General features: G+C 42.7%; 1 protein-coding gene across 1 annotated transcript; it reads right to left on the reverse strand.

Moving 5' to 3' along the window:
* Nucleotides 1-959: 959 nt before the first annotated feature.
* On the reverse strand, nt 960-20785 carry LOC149452884 (phospholipase A2 inhibitor NAI-like). Its single transcript, XM_089688871.1, has 7 exons — nt 20669-20785; nt 16766-16879; nt 12894-13043; nt 8782-8919; nt 8546-8689; nt 5901-6026; nt 960-4129 (listed from the first exon to the last, which is right to left on the reverse strand). The coding sequence occupies exons 1-7, from the start codon at nt 20721-20723 to the stop codon at nt 3891-3893; spliced, it is 966 nt and encodes a 321-aa protein (XP_089544997.1). The 5' UTR covers nt 20724-20785; the 3' UTR covers nt 960-3890.
* Nucleotides 20786-23391: the final 2606 nt, after the last annotated feature.

Raw genomic sequence — 23391 nt, forward strand, 5'->3', positions numbered from 1 at the left:
CAAAGGAGAGTACCAAACCTCTCAGCAATGAAGGCGGAAACCACGTTGACTCCAAAAAAATAAATATATAAAGAGCTTCAAGTGTTCTAAAACCAAATAAATAACAATAAAAATAATATTAATATTTAAAAAATACCTTTACTCGAATGACTGTATCCAAAAAACCGTAACCCACAATTCAAAGCAAAATTGAAATACCATAATCCATAATTCCTTAAAAGAACCAATGAGTGGCCACCTAAAGCTAATGATATACAGTATCAATTAACAAAGGCAAGTGAATAGATTATCATTTGTAAATTTGTTATAATTCATTATAATTAGAATTCTGTGCATGTATCTGTATTTTTTTAAGTTGGTGACAGGGTCTCTTTTGGAAACAAATTCAGTACCTGGTTTACAGACAACCAAACAAAACAATAATGGGATATACAAAAGTTGTTTTAAAGACAAAATTCTGGAGTCCCCAGGAGATATGGGAAGCTGGTAGGGGATACATCCGACTAGACTTAACTTCTAGCTAAAATATGACATTTTGGGTGGGTTAACCCTTTAAAATAAAATTCTATTTTTAAATGTTAAAATATTCTTCCATAAAGAAAAAAATCATTTTAAATTAATTTCAGGAACATTTTAGACACAAAACATGGTCACATAACTGAGAAATGCGGAGGGGAAAAACAGAAGAGTTCTAGGTAAGTCAACCCCTCCAGGCACCATCATGAAAGAACTTCTGTCACAAGCTTTTAATTATTTTTAGTTATGACTTGTGTGAGGGCCGTGGTGACTCACAGAGAGCTCTGCCTCGGCTAACAAGCACAGGAAGTACTTGGATGTGTCAAAAAATCCCATATTCCAATAGTGAATCACTTCGAGAAACAAAGCAATACCTGAGAATTTTTTGTTATAGAATAATTACAAAATTAATCATTTTTTATAAAATGAATGAACAGAAACAATTTTCAGAATAAACATTTCATTTATTTACAGTACAAGTTTGAAATAGCAGTTTGTTGAATGATAATCTCCAATTTCCTCTCAGTTTTTTGCATAGTTTAACTTGTTGAATTAACACAATAGGCCCCTTGTTAAGGAAAGGTTTGGTCCACATCTGACCTTTGCAGGCTGGGATGAGCCAACTGATCCAAGTTTGAGTTTTGTCATGCAGTTGGCTGATTAATAATCACATTTAAATTTTAAACAGAAAATAATTAATGATTTTTTTAATTGTGTGGGCCTAAAAAATAAGAGTTTGACACCCCAGGCACACAGGCTGGTATGCTATTATAGGCTGAGTGCAGGCAGGTTCGGGACAAGGGGTGGGTAAGAGGGGCAGCTGCCCTGGGCATAGTGGTTAAGGGTGCTATTGCTGTTTTGTTTTTTTTTAATGGTTGAACTGGATGGACTTTTGTCTTCTTTCAGCCAGACTAACTATCTAGCTATGTAACTATGTTACACTGTGCTCCAGCATGCACACTCTTCACCCCATCTGCCCACAGATGACACGAAAAACACACCATGCATGTGCAAATACCTTCTAGCTGCTAGAAAGCAAGCAATTAGCTGCACATGTGCAGTGCACCCCTTATGTCAACCATGTGCAGTCGGAGCAAGGGGACAGAGATTGGGAAGAGGGCGATGCACCCATTCTAAGACACACATTAGGAGTGGGGTGCTATTCCGCATCCTTGCTGGATGAACCTGTGTCGGTACTGAGTGCAAGCCAACTGTTAGCTTGAGTTTTGTCATAGATCCGGTTGATTAATAATCATAATTCAATTTTAACCAGAAAATAACTGATGATTTTTTTAAATTGTGTGGACTAAAAATAAGAGTTTTACACCCCAGACATACAGACTTGTATCCCAAAATAAGGAGAGTGCAGGCCAACTACTAGGTTTAAATACGACTATATAATACCAATGGGCATCTGTAAAATTCCAAATCTACAGTACCAACTACCAAATAATTATAATAGTGCTGCAACACCACCCAGGGACTCATCGACAGATGAATTCAATGTTGTATTGCATTATGCTGTCGATGTTAGCAGTCAAAGGTTTACTTGGACATCATCCGTGGGTAACCCATAAAAAGTTTCTTTTTTTTTTTCTCCTTTGGGAATGTCTTGATTTTTTTTATTTACTTGTATCCTCTTCCTGCTTGAGAAGAAGTGTCAGCCTCCAATGTTGCCCTATAGCCTGCTGGAGCTCACTACTGAAAACCAATTGATCATTTTAGGCTCCTCTAGCCACCCAGAGAGAATGTCAGTAATCAGCTCTGATCTCAGGAGAAATATCAACCATCATAGCGGTTTTATAGCCTGGTACCTGGCAGACCTTTTTGTGCTGTGACAGGAAGAAAATACAACTAAAAAACAGCACACACAGCTATTCCTGTAGGGCCCAATAGTATAACACATTAAAGCAGATCTCCAGAGATAGGAGAAATATCAACCTTCATAGAGGTTTTATAGCCTGGTACCTGGCAGACCTTTTCTGCTGTGACAGGAAGAAAATACAACTAAAAAACACACACACAGCTATTCCTGTAGGGCCCCAATAGTATAACAAATTAAAGCAGATCTTCAGCGATATGGAGTAAAAGTACCCAACCCCGCCAATCTAACCCCCCCCCCCCCCAGGTCTACCTTTTTCATGCATTCATCTAGCCAGTCAAGTGACTTTCTTTTTTGGCAGCAGGGAATGGGCAGTCTTCCTGGACTGCATAATGACGTGTGTCCTTAAGTACTGTAAGCCCTGACTGCGTGATGACGTACCCCCACAGGGTAGAGCAGCAACAGGCTGGGCTCACAAGAAACAGGCAGAAGTACATGATTGTCATTCTGGCTGAAGAAGATGGGTGGTGCTCAGGGGTGGACTGACAACTCGTGGAGCTCCCGCTCCCGGGAAATAGGGGATCATGGGGCCCCTGTGTCCTTGCCCAAACTCAAAAAAGCCTATGAAAAAGGTACCAGGGGCATCTAATGGGGCCCCCTACTGACCTCGGGCCCTCGGGCAGTGCCCGAGTTTCCAAATGGTCAGTCCGTCACTGGTGGTGTTAGACCGAGGATGAAGCTGAGAACAGTGCTGGAGTGTAGAGAGGGTAAGTAAGGACTCATGCCTTAACTTCCCTAGAAGCCTCCTCCTGGCAGCAGTGTTTTGAACAAAAAAACGCCTGACGTATGTAACGTGTTTATATGTGTTTTCATGCGCTTACCTGCATAAAGCATTTGGGCATCACTTATTTCAATTGCCAGAATAAATAATTTATTCTGCCCATTTATATAAATTAACACTCAAGCGCTGAACATGCCTAGTGTTTAGGTGTGTTTAAATGCATTTAGGAACCACTAGCAGAGGGTTTTTTTCTTGTCGCTAAATTCTGCTGCCACAAAATGCTGCTAAAACCCTATGTGTGTATGGACATATAGGATAACATGCAAGGGAGTTTAGAGGCAGGAAAAAAAATACCAGGCTCCCCTAGAAGTAGCTTCAAAAATGCCCATTGGCTCATTTTATTTAAAAAAATACAGGATGATGGGAACCCAAAAATGGATAAAAACTTGGAATTGCACTTTAAAAATAGAGATTAAAATACTTACAAATATATGTTCCTGACTAGTTCCCCAGCACTTGGAAAACATTTTAAGAAGGAGTCCCGAAAAAGAAAAGCTACCTCTCCAAAAAAAGAAGGGTTTTCCTTCAGACACTTTCCACCACTGAGGGTCAGAGTTCATAGGATAAATGTGGACAGGTAATCAGAAATCAGCTTTTAGTACCAACCCAGTCACAAGCTGTCTTCCAACTGGCTTTTACCGCTATGTGTCCTATTAACGTTAGACCATCTCTACACATTTTATTAACATATTGGTCTTTATCAGCTTCACTTCATAGTAATGTCCATAGAAACTCCAATAGTGCCAACAAAGTGACCCCTACAATGTAGACGCTGCCTTGTGCCATGGTTGGTCCAGACGAGAAATAGGATGCAATGATCCCATTGTTACAAAGGTTGCCTGTGCAGCAATACAACTTCTGACTGGCTTGGAGAGACATGGAAGCTGATAAACCGAAACACACGTCCGCAGAGCAGCATCCACGTAGCAGAGTGTTCCCTCGGGGAAAGCCTGGACGAAAACAAGAAGGTCAGGATGAGAAGATTGTGAAACCATCAAAAGAATTCTAATATATCAGAGTCCATTCTCTCTCATCATTTTTAAAAGTGCTTTCCAAGAGAGGGTATATGATTGGCACCTTTCTGATCCTTGTTACCAGTACCTGAATGACATCATTTTGACCCATCTCTTGGTACCTGTGCCAGAATGACACCATTCTAAACTTGGTACCAGTGCTTGGATGACGCCATTCAGATCCATGCCTTGGTACCAGTGCCTGAATGATACCATTCTGAACATGGTATCAGTGCTTCAATGACACCATTCTGATCCATGCCTTTTTAAAAGGTCCTGAATGACAACATTTTGATCCATGTTTTGGTACCAGTATCTGAATGGCACCATTCCAATGCATGTTTTGGTACCAGTATCTAAATGACACCATTCTGATTCATGCCTTGGTACCAGTGCCTGAATGAAACCATTCTTATCTTTGGTACCAAAGCTTGAATGTTGCCAATCTGATTCATGCCTTGGTTCCAATACCTGAATGACACCTTTCTGACCCATGTCTTTGTACCAGTACCTGAATGACGTCAATCCAATCCTCTTTCTGGTAACAGTACCTTAATGTCACAATTGTGATCCTTAGTACCAGTACTTGTGTGACATCATTCTGATCTATGCCTTGGTACTAGTAGCATATTGATGTCCTTCTGATCCTTTTCTTGGTATTATACAAGATTTATTTAACGCCAACAGTTTGCTCATGCCTTGGTACCAGAACCTGAATTACACCATTCTGATCCATGTCCTAATACCAACACCTTAATGACGCTATTGTGATCCTTGGTACCATTTCCCTAAATTACATAATTCTGATCCATACATTGGTATCAGTACATTATTAAAGCCATTCTGATCCATGTCTTTGTATCAGTACCTGAATATTATTATTCTGATCCAAGTCTTAGTACTAGCACCTGAATGATACAATTCTGATCTATGCCTTGGTAACAATTTCTGAAGGAAATCATTCCAATCCACGTTTTGGTACCAACACATGAATGACACTATTCTGATCCATGTCTTGACACCAGTACCTTAATAACACCTTTATGATCCATGTCTTGGTACCAGTACATTAATACTGCAGCACCTTTGTGATCCATGTCTTGGTACCAGTACCTGAATGACACAATTCTGATCCGTACCTTGGTTCCACTGTCTGAATGACACCATTCTAATTCATGTCTTGATACCAGTGTCTAATGACATCATTCTGATCCTTGTTAACAGTGCTGGAATGATGCCATTCTGATCCATGCCTTGATACCATTGCCTGAATGATTTAACTCTCCAAGCACGGCAGTAACTGAGCAGGTTTTTTTCATAAACAAACCTCATGTAATCACCATGACTGGTTGTCACAGTTATCACATGATCGAAAACCATGTTGGCTTGATCTTTGGTGGGATACCATGGCTGTCAATGACGGTGTGCTCTCAGAACGAGGTACATACAGAGGTGCATGCTCCAAGTTCTACCATAAAAGGTAGACCAAGATTCGCTCAGTATGGGGAATCATATCTGAGAACATAGATCTACAGATTCCACTTAGATATAGTTAAAGAGCAGTGAATGTTTAGAAATCTACAACAAGCTTTTTCTAGATTTATCATTTATTGATTTTCTACAGTAGACTAATGTCTGATTGGTGATTTTATATGTATAAACATCCCTGCAACTTCATAGAAAGACTGTAAATCAGAAGTAACATTACCTACTGCATCCACACATGCGGTCATGTTTCCGGTACATGATGTGATGGAAGGTGTAGTGCATTCTCCGTTGCCTGTCTCATTGCATGCGTAGCACTTTAGACCATTCAGAGTCTGGTTCACTTTCACTGGGGGAGGCAAATATAATCATGTCATTTAATGCATCCAGGCAGCACAAAAAATGTGGAACATCTTCCCAAGGGGGACAGAGCAATATAACCTTACAGGTTCTCATTACCAAAATCAAATGTGAAAATGTGTCTCCCAAAACCCGGACACCTGACCTTAACTGGATCTTTAGCCTTACAAACACAATCCTTCTCCTATAACTTAACATCCCCTAAATTAACACTCAACACTTAACGCTTAGCCTAGCCTTGACACTTAAAGCTGAAGTTTAGGTACCTGTATGTCATTTTTTCATAGTTACATTTGTCCAGTTTGTAACAAAAAAATACGCAAGTATTGCTGTCAGTGACCACAATAATAATCCCCAGCATTGGTGTCAGTGACCACAATAATAACCCCCAGCATTGGTGCCAGTGACCATAGTACTAGCCTCCAGGATAGGTGGCAATGTCCCTACAAATAACCCCCAGCATATATGGGTGTGACCCCAAGAATAACCCCCAGCATTGGTGATAGTGACCACAATAAAAAACCCTATCATTGGTGTAAGTGACCACAATAATAACCCGCAGCATTGGTCCAGTGACCACAATAATAACACCCAGCAGAGATGCCAATGAACATAAGAATAACCCCTAGCATAGACGTCAGTGACCACAATTGTAACCACCAGCATTGATGTCAGTGACTGCAATAATAATGCACAGAATAGGTGTCAGTGACTGTAAGAATAACCCCAAACATTGGTGTCAGTGACTGCAATAATAACCCCAAGCAGTGGTGTCAGTGACCATAATAATAACCCCAACATTGTTGTCAGTGTCCACAAAAATAACCCCCAGCATAGGTGTCAGTGACCACAATAACTCCCAGCATTAGTGCCAGTGTCCGCAAAAAAAACTTCTAGCATTGGTTTCAGTTACCACAATAATAACCCCCAGCATTGGTGTCAGTTACCACAATAATAACACCCAGCATTGGTGCCAGTGACCACAATAATAGCCTCCAGGATAGGTGACAGTGACCCCAAGAATAACCCCCAGCATTGGTGTTAGTGACCGCAATAAAAAAAATCCCTAGCATTGGTGTAAGTGATCACAATAATAACCCGCAGCTTTGGTCTCAGTGACCACAATAATAATTCCCAGCAAAGATGCCAATGAACATAAGAAAAACCCCTAGCATAGATGTCAGTGACCACAAAAGTAACCCCCAGCATAGGTGTCAGTGACCACAATAACTCCCAGCAGTGACCGCAAAATGTCAGCAGCATTGGTGGTCAGTGGTAATATTTTTTAATCCTCCTTCCCAGCATTGGTGGTCAAAGCAGATGGTCAGTTCAGTGGCTGTGAAATTTAACCCCCCAACATAGGCGGTCATCTGATTACAAACTCCCACTCTACTCTATCCCCCCATGAGGCTGGGACTATGCTGCATATTGGGCACCAGAAATTTAAGGTAACAGAGTTTAATTTAGTTGCTAAGTACACTTTGCAAAGTGAATAGTCTCTACTTCATTATTATCTGCTTTCCAGCCGCCTTATAGCAGAAATACTGATACAGGGTGCCAGGGCTGCACAAAATCACACACATATATATATATATATATATATATATATATATATATATGTGATTTTGCATTTCCGGGTAGGGGGCGCACGTGCGTCCTGCCCACGTGCTCCCTGCCCACGTTGGCGGCTTCAGCTGTTGATCACTGGGCACCGGCCGATGATTCCCTGCCAGCACCCGGTGATCACTGAGTATCGCTGACGGGGGATAGGTCTGTATGTAAACAATACAGATCTCTCCCCTGTCAGCTCCAGCATGCTGCTTTGTATTGCTCTGCATAGCAGAGCAATGCAAAGCAGCGTGGTTACACAGTAAAACACACACACAACACACAGTTAACCCTTTGATCGCCCCAGATGTTAACCCCTTCTTGTCCAGTGCCATTAGTACAGTGTCAGTGCTATTTATTAGATGGGGATGTCAGTTAGTCAGTTCCCCCCCAGGGTCAGAATGCCCGCCGTAGTCCCGCTATAATTCGGCTAATTGCCGCCATTACTAGTATGAAAAACAAAAAATTTGTAGATGCTATAACTTTCACGTAAACAAATTATTATACGCGTTTTGGGATTTTTTTTACTAAAGACACATTTCAGAATACATTTTGGCCTAACTTTATGATGAAATTTGATTTTTCTTTTAATTTTTTTACTGGACATGTTTAATAGCAAAAAGTCAAAAATATTGTTTTTTTCTCAAATTAGCGGTCCTTTTTTGTTTATAGTGCAAAAAATAAAAAACGCACAGGCTATCAAATACCACAGAAAGAAAGCTACATTTGTGGGAAAAAGGGACATAAACTGCATTTGGGTGCAGCATTGCATGACCGCGCAAGTGTCAGTTAAAGTAACGCAGCGCTGTATAACAGAACATGGCCTGGTCAGGAAGGGGAGAAAATCGTCAAGTGGTTAAATCAACCTTAGTGTGTGCATCTGAGATTAACAGCGTTTACCTGTATTCACACCGCTGTTGCAGTTGTTGTACCCACAGCAGGATATCTCAGAATACAGATTTACACCACCGCTGTTATAATACAGTTGCCGTCCGCAGAGATTTCCGGTTCCGCAGCCTTTGACCACCACATTTGAGCTGGAACCTGCAGAGTCAAGAAACAATGTTATCAATGGAGGTGCCTATATGGGAAATAAACACGCATGGACTACATGTACATTCTGCCATGTGCCTCACCATTGACATACACGGTGGTGGCGGTCATACACCGATCCTGCTTTCCGGAACACAGGATGGAGGTCAGGTTGGAGCTTGCGCAGCTGTTGGTGTTCCCCAGACATCTCAGGCATTTTAGTACAGCCACGGGCACATTGGCTGGAAACAAGATCAGGATTATTTGGTGGCAGATTTTATGTCAGGTTAACTAGCTAGGGTGTAACTACAGGGATGCTGACAACAACAACAACATTTTCCAGGGACATTTTACTGCTGTACACGCTATGCACTATTATATTACTGTATATTTAAAGAACTCCAGACAAACACCCTTTAATTAAGGCACAGCTATATACACAGATGAAATATATATATAAAAGGGCTGTTTTATCTGCTAAAGAATTTCTAATTCTGTTCATCCAGCCCTGAGTTTTACACAGCTCCACCAGACCTGGCAAAGACCTGATTTAAATAAGCTAAAGCAGGGGTAGGCAACCTTTAGGCTAGGTTCACATCTGTGTGGGTGGTGCAGCTGCGGATCCGCACGAAAATCCGTGCAGCAGCACCACTCGCACAGAGGAATGCGGACCTGCGGGCAGGTGCCATTAGTTCTAATGGCACGCCGCCCGCACTGGAAAACGCAACCATACTGAGAACCGAGGTTCCCGTGCGGGCTACGTTTTCAAAAGAAGTGCAGAGGTACTTCTTCCCTGCGTGCCCCGGGGCATGGGAGTCCATTCAAATGAATGGGCTCTCATACCTGCGCAAAATGCGGCCCACGCGGCTGCATATATATGAATCAGAGGTAAAGAGGTGGAGATCTACCTGAACAACATGGGAGAAGTCAAAAATCGCCGGGCACAGTGTCGCCTCCTCACACCTGACTTAAACCTCTAATTGCCTTACTACTGCGTTAAATCGCATGGTTTAACTCAGGTGGTGAGGTAACATATCGCCTCCTCACTACCTTTCAAACACATTCGGATCACTTTACAGAGGAGCAGCAGTTGCTTTTGTAAATGAGCCCTTAGTTGCATTCGGCAACAGTACCCTTGGGGGTTGTTCACAGGTAAAGTTGGTGGTAAAACCCTGCGGTTGAGTCATAGATTTACTGCCCCCAATCCCTACGCCCTTTAGCTGCTGAGCCAGCAGCGAGAGGTGTACACATGCCGCAGCAGGAATTACACCCCTTGTTGCTTTTGGTGGGTGCTAACACTTGTCAACCAAGACCCATTCAAGGAAATGGGGCCACTCTGCAAGCTCCCCGCAACTGCATGCTTCTGTGGGGTCCAAGGGGTTAAAGAAGGTGGTGACATAATGCTGCCTGCTTTAACCCCTTGTTTGCTGTACTGCACAAGGTTGCAGGGCACTTGCAGAGGGGCCTCATTCACTTGAATGGGTCATGCTTGGCAGGTGCTACATCCACCAACCATGACAGGGCGTATCCTGCTGCATTTGCGACATGTGTACACCCCTGACCACTGCAGCTAAAGGGAGTGCAGTTGGGGCGGGGTGGTAAAAACACATCTTAATCATGGGGTATTACACCCCCCACAATTATAAATGTAAATGAACCCTTACTGTTCTGAGCCCCCTATAAGGCTGCTTTCACTCTGGTGTGCTGTGGTTTACCTGCACCCCAGGTGTAGTGCATGTGCAGGTTTCCTGGATTCGCTGTGCTTTCCCATAGACTTTTATTATATCCCGCAGGTGTGATGCACTTTCTGAAAGCGCATTCAGGAGTTTTAGTGTGCTTTTAGAAAGTGCACCAAACCCGTAGGATATAATAGAAGTCTATGGCTAAGTGCAGCAAATCCACAGGATAGTTGCAGGCACACTGCTCTGCACCCATGGTGTGGGTAGACCGCAGCACATCAGTGTGAAAGCAGCCCTATACTATTATGTCCAGTGTATTGCTTCACACTGACCTGAAGATTTCTTTTTTCCTGCTGATGGCACCTCTCTGCAGATTGCTACCCGGGATAAGAGGTGGAGTGCAGTTGATATAACTCTGCATGGGGTAGAAGCCAGCACTACAGAGGAGCTTATGCAGCTCTTGCTTCCTACTTTACAAGTAGTCCCTCTGCATTGCACTCTGTTTGATGCCCTGGGATGGCGGGTCAGCAAGCCCAGACTGTGATCTACCATTCACCTGGCCGCGGTCTATTGGTAGATCACGATCCACTGGTTGCTGACCCCCGAACTAAAAACTATTTACAATTACAGGTCTTATCCCTCCCCCAGCTTGTATTAGGACAGTAAAAGGAGAAGCAGAAGACTGATGAGCTCATCTCTCTGACCCATTCTCCTATCAGCATGTTCCTTGCACTACACAGCACAATTGATTGGCTTTTTGTACTGCTTCTCTCATTCCCAACCTGAGCTTTGCTGTTACAGGGACTGCAAAAGACTGACCCTAAGTCAAAATTAGGTACTTGCACTGCTTTCATTTAACAAATACATTGAAAGCTGATCACAGAGCTTCATATTATGTGTCTTATACTGTATGTATGTGTTAAGATTCATCTTTGCCACATGCGTTCAAAATGTTTTGTTATACATGCAGAATATATGATTCGATTTTTTTCCAGCTATATATTCCTATGTAAATTGCAATATATGTTGCACAAAGTTTGAAAACCACATATGCAACATCCAAGGAGAATACCAAACCAACGGAAGTCCAGAAAAGTTTACCACTGATGTTCGTTCATATGCATCCAAAACATTTCAGGGTTCAAAGATCTCCCCCTTCTTCAGCGCTCATATATTGTACATATATTGTACATACAGTTGCAAGAAAAAGTATGTGAACCCCTTGGGATTACGTGGAGTTTTGCATGAATTGGGCATAAAATGTGCTCTGAACGTCATCTAAGTCACAACAATAGAAGAACACAGTCTGCTGAACATAATACTACACAAACATTAGATGTAAGGTTTGGGCCAAACCCATGGGGAACGGTCACATGATAGCAGACTGCCAGCCCAATTAACTGTAGCTATGGAAATCCCTACCCTGCAACTGCAAATACTAAGGAGGCTTGTGACATCATTGACCTAATTGCCACATGACCATATTTTGTCAATAACATTGTCCAAATATGGCCAGTTAAGCATATTGGGTCAATGATGTCACCAGCCTCCTCATCCCTTTGTAACGTGTGGCTGCGGGGTGGGGAATCATCTGCCAGACCCATCATCTGTGGCCAGAGAATCTCCTATTCTGTAGCCACAGGTAACAAAGGGCCAGGGAGGCTGGTAACATTGTTGACCTAATATGGCCACATGACCATATTTAGTCAATGACATTGTCCATATATGGACATTTAACCACATTAGGTCAAGGATGTCTCCAGCCTCCCCAGCCCTTTGTTATGTGTGGCTGTGGGGTGGGGAATCAGTTGCCAGCCCAATCAGCTCTGGCCAGAAAATTCCCCATTCCACAGCCGCATGTAACAAAGGGGGTGATGGTGACATCATTGACCTAATGACCATAGTTGGACAATGTCATTGACCAAATACAGCCATATTAGGTCAGTGATGTCATTAGCCTCTCCACCCCCTTGTTATGCAGGGCCAGAGAATTCCACTGCCACAGCTGATTGGGCCAGTAACCTACTATCATGTGTCAACTTCCCATGGGTTTGGGTCAAACTAAGACCTTAGCTCATCTTTACTCCCAAGTATATAATATACCTGAACCCTGAAGAAGGAAGAGTCCTGTGAGCCCTCCAAAAGTGTTAGCTCTTTTATATTGTCTTTTTGGATGAAGACCAATATTTAAAGTATCTGGACTCTAGGCTTATTGGTCTGGCGCTCTCCTTGAACTTTGTACTGTATATATTGCTTGGTGTCCAATGCAGCTGTCATGTGACTCGCAATTCTGCTTCTATTGTCTTATTAGCCTGGGAATGTTGGACAGTAGGACATCTTCCTTTGTTTAACATTCCTTCTATCCCCACACCATCCCAGTCTGTGTTGGCGTGAATCTCTGATGACCCAATAATTTTCTCATGTCCATGATTTACACAGGGAAATGACACAACATTACAATTCCTCCACCACAAATGAGGTTTTGTATTAGATGTAGGTATTGCCAAGCTTCTGGAACTGTAAACTTTGTTCCTTACCATAGTATGTTGCAGTGTTACAGAAATCTGTATTGCAGCAATATGAACTTATATATTTCTTCTTAAATCCCAAGTCCATATACACCGACTGGTTACACCTGAGTCCCTGAGAACAGCCCTTGTATGTCCATTCAGTGATTTTCCCGTCAACTGCAACAATAAAATCCTGTTAGTTAAAAGTGATACTAAACACACACTGTTTAATTTACATTCTCCCTTCTCTTTCTGGTTGGGGATGATGGCTCTGTAAATATTTTAATTACAAAAATAAAAAAAATCTAAGTACCTTTTTTTCACATGACCCAGCTCTTTCCCAGCCTGTCTGCAGGGAAACAGTGGCAGGAGGAACTTCTAGTCCTCTGCTGCTGGTCACATATTCAGAATAAAAAAATTGTCTTTATTTATTTAATAATCTTTATTATTTTTAGCAATAGCATGGTGTGGGCAGATTTCTGCCAATCGCAGACCGTGTCACACCCCTCCAGCCTGTGTCTTAGAATAACAGGGAGGTGAAGCCTCCATCAATCTACATGTAATAAACCACCCCCATTGTGTTTGGCGCTTACTGGACATGGAGGAGTGGGCTGTCATTTACCACTGTGTATACGCCCACATGTGATTTCTAGTCACAATGGCTGCTCAGATGTGATAGGGAGGAAGAAACATATTGAAAACTGAGCATGAGCACTAGCTGTCAACACTGCTCTGCAAAACCCCCAACTGCAGTGGGGACATGGAGGGGAGACAGAAGCGCAGGATCAACCAGTTTTTTTTTTTGCAGAATACAGAAAACAAATTCCATAGTGACTGAGTATGAACAGCATGTAATACAGCATTTATTGATAGTTTTTCATGATGTGAGTTTAATAGCACTTTAACCTCTTCACGCCGGCCAAATGCAAATGTGCGGCCTCCCGGCGTCTGGGCCTAGACACCGAGCGGCCGCACATTTGCGTTCTATTAAAAAAGAACATATTTGCTGAGAGCGCGCACCCTGCGCGCTCCCAACACACATGCTCGGTACTAACGGAAAGATCCCGATCTCCTCTTTCGATCGGGACCTTTCCTGATCATGTGAGCACCGTGACGGCGTGTCACGGCGGTCACATGACCCTAAACCCCACCCCACCTCCCGGCTTCTAAAACCCTTAAAGGGCCGGGAATCCGGTGCGAAGGGGTTAAAGGATCAATATAATCATTGTCTTATCGTTTGTAAAATTTTACACAAAATAACAATGATCAAAAATACTATAAAACATAAACAAAGTTTACGTGTCTAATGTGTATATATAGTTTATTTTTTACTAATTTTCAAAAATTTGAAAGTCCCTCCCCCCCAAAGAAGAGTTGAATTTTAGGGCCCTTTCACACTAGAATGCAGAGCAGGTTTCCCGCACTGCATTCAAACCACACTGCTCTTGTGATCTGCAGCGGGTGCCAGTGCAATGTTAGTGACACTCCAAACGCAGGTCAAAAGCGCAGTGTGTTTTCCCACACCGGATCGCATGGTACAAAACTACTATGCAATCTGGTTGCAGTGCTTTTACCAAAGTAGTGCATGCGCTGCTTTTGGTGCGATTTGATGCGATTTCAGCAAATTCAAAATTAATGGGATGAGATCACACCACACAGAACTGCATGTAAGGCCCTGTTCATATCTTGGGACGTCGCAAGCAGAGTCGCTGTGATTTTGCTGCCAATCCCAAACCCAGTGGTAACTGCAGCACAATGTACTGCCTGCCTTTGGTTTCTATTATCCTTCAATGGCACCCCAAATGCGATGTGATTATGCTACGATTGTCGCATTACGTTTGTAGCGGCTCAGGAGAATCTTTCGGGTGACAAATGCGCATAGGGCAGCCTATGCAGCTGAAAGGGCTGCCCTATGCGACACACAGAACCATGTCAAATTGCATAGCGGGGACGCTTGTTGTCGCTACGAGATAGTGTGAATGGGGCCTGAATTGCACACGAACAGGCGTTCCTATGCAATGCCTAGTGTGAATGGGCCCTAAAATGTATCTAAATTCAAGAATAAAAAAATGTAATATATTGTAGCTTGCCAGATCTTAGATGTGGTGGCTGCATTAGTTTTCTTTTTCCAGTTTTTTTTTCCTTTTCTTTCACCTGGTGATCCTGGCAATAATACATTTCCTGCCCTGGGGTGACAACACCCACTCACTGCACTTTATCTATGGAGGAGCAGTATAACTTGTCACTGGTGATGAGCTAAGGCTTGTTCTGAAGCCAGTTCCTCCCAGACCAGCGGGAATCAAGGAGGGGCAGACTAACAACTCATGGGGCCCCCGGGCAATAGGAGATCATGGGGCCCCTGTGTCCTCACCCACACCCAAAATAAAGTTGTATCTGTCTCAAAAAATGCTAAACAAATTCATATGTGTACAGTGTTGCATGACCGTGCAATTCTCATTCAAAGTGTGACAGCGCTGAAAGCTGAAAATTGGCTTGGGCAGGAAGGGGGTGACTGTGTCCGGACCTGAAGTGGGTAAATACCTAACATGTCATAGTTACCTGCTATGTGCTGTGGTTTTGCACAGAGCAGCCCCAATCCTCTTCTTCTCAGTTCCCCCGCTGGCGCTCTTGGCTCCTCTCCCCCACCTACTGCCCCCATAGCAAGCCGCTTGCTCTGGGGGCCGTCATGCGTGCTAGCTCCTGAGCCCCTCCATAAGATACACAGAGCATGGCTCAGCCCTGCCCTCTTCTCGGTTGCTGTGATTGACAGCAGTGGGAGCCAATGGCTCTCACTGCTGTCTCTAAGCCAATGAGGAAAGAGAAAGCCGAGAGAGCTGCTGCTCTCGTGCACATTGCTGGATCAAGATCTGGCTTAGGTAAGTATTGTGGAGACCGAGGGGAGAGCTGCATGCAGAAGGGTTTTTTTTACCTTCGTGCATAGAATGTAGATATAAATCCTTGTGCCTTTAGAACCACTTTAATGTTGTTAAGTTATTTTTTTTTCAGGTCAAATGTTAATTTATTTATTTTTATTTATTACAGGTACTTATATAGCGCTGTCAATTTATGCAGTGCTTTATATATATATATATATATTGTACATTCACATCGGTCCCCAACCCTCAAGGAGTGTACAATCTAAGGTCCCTAACTCACATTCATACATACACATACTAGGGCCAATTTAGACAGGATCCAATTAACCTACCAGCATGTCTTTGGAGTGTGGGAGGAAACCAGAGTACCCAGAGGAAACCTACACAGGCACAGGGAGAACATGCAAACTCCAGGCCAGGGGCAGACTGACAACTCATGGGGTCCTCGGGCAATAGGGGATCATGGGGCCCCTGTGTCCTTACCCAAACTAAAAAAAGCCTATGAAAAAGGTACCAGGGGCATCTCATGGGGTGCCATACTGACCCTTGGGCAATGCCCGAGTTTCCAAATAGTCAGTCCGCCCCTGATCCAGGCAGATGGTCCCATGGTTGGGATTCAAACCAACGACCCTAGTACTGCCAGGCAGAAATGCTAACCATTCAGCCACTGTGCTGCCCATAATGTTATCTTCCTGCTTCACTCGATTCCTTGTGAATGAATAACATTCGACCTGGAAAGAAAACAGCCTAATACAACTCAATTTTTCCCATTTGCACAGAATGAAGGTACATGCAGAATGAATAGCTCTGTGATTTTTTTTTTTTCATAAATATTGTATTTTTTTTTTTGTAGCGGTCTATACTGTTGATCAGGAAAAGGAAAAGTGGGACATGGTTCTGAATTGGGACATGGTTCTGATTTGGAACAGTCCCTCCATATCAGGGACAGTTGGGAGGTATGCAATGAACTGTGCCCTATGTGTTCACTGTATGTGTGTCAAGGGTTCATCCGTCATACCATACCTACAACACTGAAGGACTGTGACATGCAGGTGGTCTGGTTGAGGAAACATTTGTCTGTAGTTTCTTGACAATCATATGGTAATCCTGTACACTTGTAGCAATTCAGGGAAAGACCTGGGAGAGAATCAGGTATGAGATTAGCACAAAATCGAATGTTGTCAATGTACTGTCTTTAGGTATATGATGACTATCATCTGCTTTTCAAAGGATTACTTGTATCTGGCATTTTAATATTACAATATAAGGAGTCATCCCAGGCATTTAAAGCCCAACTCCAGGCAAACTGCTAAAAAAAAATGTTTTAATTGTCAAATCATTTTTATTTCTGTTCATCCAGCCCTGTCATGTTGCAAAATACAGTAATAAAGCTTATGAGAATTATAATAGTGTCCTCTCTCCACCCCCCCAACCTGCTGATTGGACAATGAAAGAGCAGCAGAAGACTGAAGATGTCATCTCTCTGCTCACTCTGTTCTCTCCTCCTGTCAGCCTGTTCCTTTTCTGCATATCGGTATGCAGCACACCTGATTGGCTCTCATTCATGCCCCTCCCTCTTCCACTCTGTGCTCTGCTGTGCTTTTGATTTCAAAAGGCTATTACCAGGTCGCATTCAGGCGTATTTAAAAACTACATTACCCTAGGTTCACTCCTAAGCGTTTTCCTCAACATTTTGCAAAAATGCAGTACAGTCCATTTAATATGATTTATTATGGGACACGTTCACATCTCCGCGTTATCATCCGGTGCATTTTTTGGAAAGGGTCAGGAACTTTTTTGAATGCAAAAGTTATTATTATTATTATACAGGACTTATATAGCGAAGACAGTTTGCTCAGCGCTTTACATAATGGAGGGAGACAGTACAGTAACAGTACAGTTCAATAAAAGAGGGATTAGAGGGCACTGCTCCTTGGAGCTTACAATCTAGGAGGGAGGGGTACAAGAGGTAATTAGCTGTGGGGGATGGAGTGGTAGGAAGAGTAGAGGATTCCAATATTAGCTGGGGTCGGGGTAGGCTTCCTTGAAGAGATGGGTTTTCAGAGTGCGCCTAAAAGTGAGCAGAGTAGGCGATAGCCTGATAGATTGGGGTAGGGAGTTCCAGAGGATGGGTGAAGCCCTTGAGAAATCCTGGAGATGAGTATGGGAGGAGGAGACAAGGGAGCTAGAGAGTAGGAGGTCTTGCGAGGAGCGCAGAGTACGGTTTGGGTGGTATTTAGAGACAAGGTCGGTGATGTAATTACGGGCAGTGTTATGAACGGCTTTATGCGTCAGTGTTGCGTTTTTGTTTCTATAGAAGTTAATGGAACCACTGCAGAAAAGCATATACTGCATTTTTGCATTTTAAATCTGCCTAGCAACAAGAAAAAAAAACCAGCAAAACACGTCAAAAATGCAGGAGCAATAACACAAAACACAATGCAGAAACGGCTCAAATGCAACCTGCATAGGTGTGAACCTAATCTTAAGTCATGTACAGGGGCAGACTGACCATTTGAGCACTCGGGCACTGCCTGAGGGCCCGGGGTCAGTAGGGGGCCCCATTAGATGCCCCTGGTACCTTTCATTGGCTTTTTCATAGGCTTTTTTGGGTGTGGGCGAGGACACAGGGTCCCCATGATCCCCTATTGCCCGGAGGCCCCATGAGTTGTCAGTCCGCCCCTGGTCATGTACTAACCCCTTGTCTACCTAGGTATGTTTATAAATGTCCTGGCATTAAAGGAACTAAATCAAGTGCACAACTGTTACATGCATTACATCCCTCCTTCCAGATTCAGAACTATCCGTAGCCAGGGAAGCAGCTAATCAAGCATGATCTGCGCTTGATTAGCGGCAGTGGAGGGCAGGGGAGACATTGGGGATCTAATAGACCTCTGATGTCCCCCATAAAGAGGACCTGTCACCTGTCCAATGCTATCACAGAGGGGGCTAATAAGCCCCGTTTGTAATAATAATAAAGTTAAATGAAAACAAAAAAAATGTTAAGTGTGTTAAAAAATGTAATTGTTAAAAAAAAATTTAAAAAATGTAAAAGCACCCGCCTTGCCCTGCACATATATACAAATGCAAATGCACGCCTGGGGCATACAACTATATAAAAACAGCAATTGTGCTAAACATGCGAGGTATCGCAATAATTCCAGTGCCACCATTCATGGCTAAATGTACAGATAACCTGCAAATGCTTTTAAAGGGTTGCCTATGAAAAATTTTGGGTGCCATTGCTTTTTGTGTTTTCACAGGCACACACAATTTTGATATATTTGGTATCTATTTACTCAAAGCAACCCAATCTTTTATATTTTTCAAAAAAATAGGTATTATATTGTGTTTTGTACTGAAATTCAATTTAGTTTTTTTCCTAAAAATACTCATTTTATAGACAGCTGCGCATATATCATGAAACATAAAAAATTGCAACTGCTACCATTTTATTTGTGAGTTTCCATAATAAAAGTCTGTGGTGGATTCATTATGATTCATTTTTTGGCTGAAAATGTCATTTTCGGAGGTTCGGATATATACAAATCTCCAAATGGACATGACAACGAATGTCAACGAATCCGAAAAAAAGTTATAACGAAATTAACTAATGCATTAATTTCATTCGGATGACATCACATGATGTCATGGTAGTTGTGGCCCATGAGGAAATTAGTTAAATTTTCAGAGTTGATTTAAAATTCAGATAATGAATGGATCTTGCGACTGAAAATATTGAATCCTTCTGGTTTGAATCCCTCCGATTAAAAAATAATAATATATCAAACATATAGCAATCTTCTGGAAAAACTACAAAATCTTCTTCTAGCAACCTCATCTTCTGCAGGGCAACCAAGTCTGCTGCAGACTCCCTTGACCCCTTCCAGATACCCCTTCCTCCCCACCAGTGATGCCTAGTCCCATCCAGAGCCTTCCAGCATTTCCATACTGTTACTTCCAGGCATGTTTGATGCTCAGGTGGTATAGAACAGTGTTTATGAACCACTGGGCCATTGTCCGGGGCCAGGCTGCGGCCTCCCTCCTCCTAGGCCTCCAGCCACAGGTCACCTAACCTACCACATTGCCATCCAGCTCCAATAGTTCCCCAACCTCTCATAATTGCCTGCAGTGCCCCACAATCCCTTACAGCCTGCTGCAGGGTCCCAACCCCCCCCCCCCCCATTGTGCCTCCAACCTCCAACAGTGTCGCACAGTTCCTCCCAACCTCCCACAGACTCTCCTAGCCCCTACAGTGCCTTCAAGTTTCCCACAGTACCCCTGGAAAGTCCACAGCATTCTGAAGAGACCCCTATCCCCTTCCAGAAACCTCATCTCCTACAGAGCTACCAAGTCTCATGCAGACTTCCCTAACCCCTCCAGAACCCCCTTCCCTATCCCAGCTGTGACACCTAATCCCATCCAAAGCCTTCCAGCATTTCAATACTGTTACTTTCAGGCATGTTTGGTGCTCAGATGGTGCCAAGTCGAGGCCCAGTGCTTTCAAGCCTCCCACAGTACCCCTGCAAAGTCTCCAGCTTTCTGGAGAGACCCTCATCCCATTCCAGAAAACTCATCTCCTACAGGGCTACCAAGCCTTTAGTAGAGTCCCCTAACCTCTTCCAGATCCCCTTTCCCCTTCAACAGTGACACTGAGCCTCATCCATAGCCTTCCAGCATTTCAATACATATTTTGTATTCCCATACTTTTATAGTGTGAGTAGGTAACTTTTTATACTATTGGGACATTAAAGGTTTGGAAGAATTTACCGGGTCCTTGTCTGGGAAAGGTTGAGGACCATTGGTGCAGATAGGCTCTAGCCAAGTACAATCTTATACTGTCTTCCAGGACTTACTATTCTTCCACCTCTGTAGAGATGAAGATTGATCCTACTACTAAATTTATACAAAATATATGGTACTCACCCACTGGTAGAAGAGCGAAGAGGAAGTGAAGTATCAGCAACTTGCTCATTTTCATGTATTCTCCTTATTTTTCGTTCCTTTGACTCATTTGTCTGTCCCTGTCAGACCTGGTCTGCCCGGCTGTACCTGTCCCTCCCTCCTACCTCCCTCCCTGTTACCTTCCCCTCCCTGCTGACATTTTCAGCTTTTCTGACCCGTCTGCATATTTTACAGTCTTTTGTTGCAGAATGAAGACAAGAAGAAGCATGGATTATACTGTCCTATAGAGAGAAAAAATAGAAATGTCAAATACAGGGACAAAATGGGAGACAAAGTGGAGATTCTGGTCATTTAAATTCTAAATAGGGATGAGCCAAATGAAGATTTTTCATCCCCCCAAGTTTTGGTGAATATTGAGAGATTTTAGCAAATTCTAACCATTTTTTAAAATGTTTTTATTTAAACATTGCGCATTATACACATAGGGTTTTCCAGAGCAATAGAGCAAATCTTACAAGGGAGTCATCCATTCATGTCACTGACAAAGACTTCAAGTAACCTTCACTGTGTTAAATAAACCATTCAACTTAAAATAGAAATGAAAAACAAAACATTTGTGTATAGATATAAAAAACATTATATACACCCTTTTTCCCCTTTTTCATAAGTGATCACATTTCCTTGGATCTCAGCTGCATAAGAGCTGAAGGAGGAGAAACAGCAGCACACTAATCTTCCCAGTGAAAGGGTGTGTGTCAGCAGAAGTCTGATCACTGGAAAAGAGCCCACTGAGTTCCCAGCACAGCTAGAGAACTGGCCACGCTGTGCTCTCCTGCCTAGTGTGGTTAGTTTTTAATAGGAAAGCAGAGACTTGCAGGAACACCAGGGATTTCATACAAAGGAAGCAATACATAGAGAACAGGATACTTTTTCATACAAGTACATTGTACAGCAGGCACAGGTCAGGAATATGAAATGTTGGGTTTACATATTCTTTAAATCCTCACCATTTTGACAGAATGCATTGGATTCAATAGGGAAGCAGAATTCAAAACGTAACTCCAGTTTTGTGGAAGAAAAATTTGCAAATGAAAAAAAAAAACAGCATGTACAATTGCCGCACAAATCATAATTTAATGTAATTAAAACCAACCTTTCTTTTTCATACTGCAGCGCTGTAATTTTCTGTAAAATGCAAAAATGCAATATGGCAACCTGGAAGTGTTCTGTACTCAGATGATGTACAGAGCCCCCCCCCCCCCCTCAAAATGTAATTTCCTGCTTGTGTGATTTTCCCAGAAGTCTGCACTAAGATACAAGTCAGATTTTTGACATCCCCTGCAACAAAAATGTCATTTTTAGTAAGATACTCCCAAAGGGAAATCACATCTAAAGGGATGCAGACCCTGCCAATTTACTCATTAGAACCTTGCAATTACATCAACTGATTGATAATTATAAAGCCCCTCCCATACACATTCATTTTGCATGTGGACACAGACAAACAAACAGCTATTTCTTGAGAATAACTAAAGGCAGGAATCTGCCACAAGGTTTGTTAAGATCCATGCAATGTTCATTGATCACCTAGAGGGGAACGTTTTTTTCTGAGGAAAAGTAGCGTTACTCTTTCAGGTGGTTTTTGGAGGTTTTTAAAGCCTAACTCCAGCTTTCAATTAACTTTAACCCCTTCCTGCCTGCCCTGGCATCCCTTTAAACATTTATGAACACCCAGGGTGTGGGAAGGATCAGCGATCCTGTGTACACTGTCACAGTGGTCACAGGATCAGAGGCCATTCCTACCAATCTTTAGCCTGGACTGAGAGTTGACTTTGACAGCTTGGTCTTTGTGCTAGGAGGGGTTCAAGGATTTTAGGCAGGCAGTAAGGAGGCAATATAGTGCCTCCTCACTGCCTGTCAAATGATCTCTAACCCTAGGCTCTCACTTAAGCGTTTTCTGCTGCGTTTTTGAGGAACGCACTACAGTGAATTTAACATGATTTCCTATGGGACAGGTTCACATCTCCGCTTTTTAACCCGTTGCATTTTTTGGAAATGGTCAGGGACTTTATTGAACGCAAAAAGTTGCGTTTTTGGTTCTATAGACTTACATAGTTACATAGTTAGTCTGGCTGAAAAAAAAAGACAAAAGTCCATCCAGTTCAACCATTAAAAAAAAAAGTTATAATCCTGTACAGTTGATCCAGAGGAAGGCAAAAAAAACAGCAAAGCATGATCCAATTTGCTCCTGCTGGGAAAAAATTCCTTCCTGATCCCCCGAGAGGCAATTGGATATTCCCTGGATCAACTTTACCTATAAATGTTAGTATCCAGTTATATTCTGTGTATCTAAGAAAGAATCCAGGACTTTTTTAAAGCAATCCACTGAGCTGGCCAGAACCAACTCTTGAGGGAATCTATTCCACATTTTCACAGCTCTCACTGTGAAGAAACCTTTCCGTGTTTGGAGATGAAATCTCTTTTCCTCCAGACGTTCAGGCTCCATGTACATGGGACACTTCTGAACGATGGAAAGTGACTGCTGGAAAACATAGGTTAAAAAAATGTCTGTTTAGCCACGTTTATACCTCGTTTATGCGTGTTTATGAGCATTTGTGTTTAGAAGCGTTTTTTTAAAGATACCCTCAGGAAATCTTCCAGAATGCCCAGAATGCACTGAAAAACATTAAAAAGTTAACTATTTCAGACATTTTGAGAGAAATAGAGAGAGCAGAAGCAGAGAG

The sequence above is a fragment of the Staurois parvus genome, unplaced genomic scaffold (assembly GCF_062004578.1).
Source record: "Staurois parvus isolate SC_StPar_1 unplaced genomic scaffold, SC_StPar_1.0 ptg000457l, whole genome shotgun sequence".
Taxonomy (NCBI): domain Eukaryota; kingdom Metazoa; phylum Chordata; class Amphibia; order Anura; family Ranidae; genus Staurois; species Staurois parvus.